Genomic DNA, 5,499 nt, shown 5'->3' with positions numbered 1-5,499 from the left:
TTGTCCATGTTAACATACACACACCAAGTTGTTTCTTCATGTATAATTCAGTGACACTGATTAAATTCTTTGCATTGTGGCCCCATTCTCACCTCCCTTTCTGAGTTCTTCCCTATGAATATAAGTTTACTGTGGGATAAAGACAAGGCTTTCTACTCTCATAAAGAGGTTTTTTGTTTTTTTTTTAAAGAAAGGATTCATAGAAAAACCCCTATAATTTGGAATTGGCTCAGTGGTGGCGAGGGTTGCTGCTTTGTTGTTTTTTTCACTGCCTCCTCAAGTTCCTGTCTGCTCTTTAAAGTGCTGTTGTCGACTTGGTCCCACACAGGTAGAGCTTACAAAGAGCATAATGCTTGAGGTGACATTCTTTGCTAGTTCACCTAAGTTTGGTTTGAATAAGACTTCAGGAAATATTTTCGGTTTAAGGTTTAAAGATTATTTGATGACCTATGCTATCATTGAGTAGCCTCTAAGTCTCCAGAAATTCGGAATTCCAGAAAAAACTTGAAAGTGTCTTCTGCGTTTCCCCCCTTTTGATCAGGGTCCTTTCCTGGAATCTCTGATCAAAACGTGCAGTCACGGGAGCCGTGTCCCTGGAGCCTCCTAGCAGGAGGCAGTTCCCCGCGGAAGCTTTTGACCTCACGTCCGCACCCAGCTCCTGTCCCTCCTGTGCTTTCACTTCAAGCAGGTAGAGACCAGTTATTGTGCTGTGGATGGCTGCGTGCAGGCTTCTAAGACCCTAGGAACAATACAGTGACCTAGAACGTAGAACAGAAACACTAAACAGGCCAGTTAGCGAGGATGTCCCATGACCCCACGATCCTAAACTTCTACACTATGAATCAAAACTTATGGGGTATTTGATTTTTATATAAGCTTCCTTTGCACTTCCCCCCACTCCCCATCATTGTTGTAAAGACATCCTACAATTTTGACAACTCAGCTTTTACAGTGTACAACTTATTGACAGCAGTTACATTAATTGACTGTTATAGCCCTACCCTTAGTGTGATATTTATATCACCATAAACCAAACTTTAGTATACCATGAGCAATCACAACTTCCTTGATCCCCCTCCCTCTTGCCCAAGTTACCGCTAATAAGCTATTATCTTTTTTATATAAACGAGGTCATTTAAATAAACAGATTTCAAGCTGTTCTTTTGTGATTGACTTATTTCATTCAGCACAATGTTTTCAAGCTCTTGTCTATATTGTGGCATGTATCAAAACTTCATTTCTCCTGCTGACTAATGTTTCATTGTACGTACTTGTCTGCTTGGCCCATGTGCCCATTGATGGGCATGTCGGTTGTTTCTACCTTTTGGCTGTTGTGAATAGTGCTGCAGGGAACGTTGGCATAGAAGTCTCTGTTTGGGTCTTGGCTTTCAAGTCTTTGGGGTATATATCTAGGAGTAGAATTTCTGTGTCGTGGTTGTTAATGTTTCTTCCTTTCTGAGAAACTTAACTGTTCCCCACAAGGCTGTACCAGTGTGCATCCCCATCAACAATGGATAAGAGTTCCAGTTTCTCCAAAGTCTCACGCACACTTTTTGATCTTTGGTTTTGTTGCTGTTGTTACTGTTTTTATCTTAGCCATCCTAGTAGGAGTAAAGACGTCAAAGGGGTCCTTCTTGTGGTGCTGCTACAAGCCTTATGTACTAGTGTTTCAACGGGCTGTACAGCATCTGGTGAATTACAAAGCAGTTTGTAGTACTTGACAGGATGCGCTGCATCCAGCATAGTGTTTCTGAAGCCAGAATAATGGAAGTAAGCACCTCATTGTGAGTAAAGCAAACTGTTGGTAAGCCACCTGCCTGTTGACCTTCTCACCTCATCTAAGCTACCTCTGATCTCATAAAAAACAACCACATGTGCTGTCATTGAGTAGATTTCTGACTCAGAGTGACCCTAAAGAACAGAGTAGACTTGTCCCCATGGATTTCTGAGGCGGTCAACCTTTCCAGTAGGAGAAATCCTCATTTTCATCCCACAGAGCAGCTGGTGGGTTTGAGCCCCCAACCTTGGGGTTAGCAGTTCAGCATGGAACTCGTGTCACCACCAGCGCGTTCCTTCCTCTGGTCACAAGGGGGAGTCAATGGACAAGGTGATCAGGTGCAGAGCAGCCAGGACACCACCACTGAAAGAAAACACAAAATGTAATGTTGTGTGGGAAGTTTGTAACACAGATGTAAAATAAGGTCCATTCATGAAACAACAGTAAAACGCAAAAGTATTTCCTGGTGGGGGGTAAGACTTGTTTTCTGAAAATTATGGGGATAGCCCAGGTGAGTAGAATACAGAGCATTTTGAAAAATGATACTTTATTGTTTCACTGCACTTGATTGACAGCTGCCTCGCTATCAGATCAAAATGGATCAAAACATGTCTGCAGAGCCTGGTAGGGCAGCATTCAAATAAATTCCCAGTGCCACCTTACGTGGGTCATAGATCGTTTTTAAGATTCTTAAAAGAATGCGTACTGGTTGGGTACATCTGAACAAGTTGTGCTCTCTTCTGCCTCCTCTCACTTTGAACATAGGCGCATCAGAGTGGTTTATTACAGACGCTCCTTGAGGAAAAGTCGCACGCATCTGCATATGACTATGACCTCATTGTCATCGGCGGGGGCTCTGGTGGCCTTTCATGTGCTAAGGTATGAGGACAAAAACGAAACGTGTAGATAAATGTTCACAGCATTGCATGCCTTCTGCTCCTTTAAGAAAAAACAAACACCCCAAACCCTATTATCTTGCATTCTACGTTTTATTATAATAACCGGCTTAAGAAAGGGAAAAGAAAATTAAAAAAAACACGAAGAAAGGGAAAGAGTGCCCTGTCACGCAGACATAGTGTCTTCATGCGGGGGAAGATGGGGAGCGTGTCAGGAGAACGACACCTTCTTTGTATGTCGTCTTTTTTACAGGAAGCTGCCATCTGGGGGAAGAAGGTCATGGTGCTAGACTTTGTGGTCCCGTCGCCTCATGGCACATTTTGGGGTGAGCTCTTTTTCTTTGTTGGTGTCAACATTGCTTGTCTTAGTTATCCTGTATTGTTATAACAAAATACCAGGTGAGTGGCCTTAACAAGCAGAAATTTATTTTCCCACAGTGTCCGTGGCTAGAAGCCCAATGTAGGGTGTCAGCTCCAGGGGCAGCATCTCGGCTCTTGTGGCGTCTGGGTGTGGTTCCCTAGGACGTGGTCCAGCCTGCCCTGGGTCTAGGAGCTCTCCCTTGCAGGGCCCGAGCGCTGCTCCTGCCTCTTCTCTCTTGCTCATGAGACCCTTCTTCTCCCCAGTTGTTTCTCCCTAAAAGATGTGCCCCAAGCAAGGCTATGGCTCAAAATAGCGTGTGCTATCAGGGTGTGACTGAGTCGAATGTGATTTGAGTCCTACCGCCTTCTGAGGTGGTAAAATAAAGCACACCCCACCCCACACTGGCCCTGCCTCCACAAAACCGAGGGTGACCCTGCAACCTCAGGGATCGTGACCTAACCCGTTTGACACGCATCTTAGGGCACACGTGATACTGCTCATAACATAGGTCTGTATTTATAGTTTCTAACCCTCCTGAGTGTCCACATGGTTAAGGGACTGGCCTAAGGTTGCAAAGTTAACAGGTGGTGAAATCGGAAAGAGAATTTTTCAAAAAGGAAAATTTCTACAGTCTCTAGTATTTTAACAGTCTGCTGTGTGTGCCTGCTCATATTTTCCTGTCACGATAATCACATTATTTATTGTATCCTGCGAAGTTTGCTGTAGACATTTTTCTGGATATGTGCTTCAGTTTCAACGATTATAATGGTTATATGATGGTCTGTTGAGTTAGTGTATGTGCAGTCTTGCAGCTAATCTAACGAAGCAAGTGACGTGGTCTCAGCCCCATGACACTACTGTGCAGTGTAGTTGAGGTTACCGACCTTCCCAGGGTTTTTCAATAGGACGCATAGAGGTCATGCTGCCTGTCTTCTCTGTGTGCCGTCTTTGTGCTTTAGAAAGCTGACCAGCGGGCCACATGATCCTCGGTCTTTGGGTTGGTTTTGACCACTTTCGGGAACTGGGAGGAGAACAGCGGGAGGAAGGAAAGTGAAATGGAAATCTTTATTTCTCTGGTTCCGCCCTTCTGGTTGGCTATGGGGGCTGCATCTTAACTGTGGAGACCACTGCCCTGTCCAGCCCATCTCCCTCTGGGTGGGCTCTCTCTCAGGCTTCCTTCTCCTTCCGCACAGCAATGGGTGCCCGGTGCCCTCTTCCGGGGCTCTGCTTGCCCACACCCTGGCAAGTCCTTTCTTTATGCTGCCATTACCTGCTAGAACCCTGTTTGGTAAAATATGTTTTTTTAAAGTTTAACTTTACACAGAAAAAGTTTAGCTGACAATTTCATACAGCAAAGCTAATTTACCTTGATTTTTTTTCTTATAAAATTCTACTGGGTCTGTGTACACTGGCCTTTAGTTTTTCCCTCCTTGCCTCTTTTATTCTTCTTTCTCCTCTTTTTCCACTCTCACTTCTTCCCGTCCCATTCCTACCCACAAATAGCCTACTCTCTGGCAGCCAGAGAGACTCCTGCCATTGCCAAAATCTTTTGACTAATGGGGGACTGATATATTGTTCAAGATTCAAAGTAAATGTCATTATGCAGCCTGAAGTGGAAGAGATTCTAATTTAGAGAAGGCATAAAGCCATCTAAAGTAAAAAAGTTGGAGCTGAGGGTCTTACACTTGGTGCTGTATGTATCTAATTAATCAAGTTCTGATTCCTAAGACTAAATGAGTTTTGGGACGCTGTTCTGATACACCTCCGTTATGTTGGGGTCTGGTGTTAGCTCCACCACTATCTGTGATTGTCAATTCTACATGTTTTAATAGCATCTACCATGTAGATCTGTAAAACCACACTGAGATGTAGCCAATTAATATGACCCTTCTAGCCATAACCTCTTAGGTGATGTATTCTAAATTTTAGCCTCCGTGCCTGTGGTTATAATCCCATTTGGAAGGAGTTCTCTGTTTTGCTCATGGATAGGTCACCACCCTTTGTTTCTTTGGGGGTATGGTCTGCTGAAAGACAAAAACCACACCTCCATCAAAGCCATCTCTTTGTGTGTAAGAGTCAGCTCAGACACACAGGACCATTGGGAGAAGCACCACGAAGTTAGGAACCACTATTGGAAGAAGAACCACTAGTGGATGGCTCTCTGTCTGAAGTGGTGGAGGCCACGCCCAGAGACACCAGAGGCTGTGGCACGGGGACCATGGGACAGAACAGAGGAGCAGTGCTGAGACTAATGGACTATGAGGCCAAGCAGCAGACCAGCGTTCTGGCCCGCAGACAGAAACCAAGGGACCATGTGGCTGAGAAGCTGAGGACCAGTGACTTGGCTGCTGGTTGAAAAGAGGCGTGGCTGTGGACCAATGATTGTATCTATATTATTTACTGCTCCTGACTTGTGCTAAACTGTCAGCTTCCCCAGTGAATCCCCGTAACCGTGAGTGTTTTGC

At 44.7% G+C, this 5,499-nt stretch overlaps 1 protein-coding gene across 1 annotated transcript in view; it reads left to right on the top strand.

Annotated features, from left to right (window-relative positions):
- The window catches only part of TXNRD3 (thioredoxin reductase 3), a 45,596-nt gene that overhangs the window by 8,955 nt on the left and 31,142 nt on the right, over nucleotides 1-5,499 (top strand). Inside the window, exons 4-5 of the mRNA XM_045290152.1 lie at nucleotides 2,543-2,656; nucleotides 2,927-2,999. Coding sequence (XP_045146087.1) covers nucleotides 2,543-2,656; nucleotides 2,927-2,999 — 187 coding nt within the window. The remainder of the gene's footprint in view (nucleotides 1-2,542; nucleotides 2,657-2,926; nucleotides 3,000-5,499) is intronic.

This window comes from Echinops telfairi, unplaced genomic scaffold, assembly GCF_000313985.2.
Source record: "Echinops telfairi isolate 266 unplaced genomic scaffold, ASM31398v2 ScPeMD7_31;HRSCAF=116, whole genome shotgun sequence".
In the NCBI taxonomy this organism is placed as follows: domain Eukaryota; kingdom Metazoa; phylum Chordata; class Mammalia; order Afrosoricida; family Tenrecidae; genus Echinops; species Echinops telfairi.
This window is presented reverse-complemented; position numbering and strand designations above follow the sequence as displayed.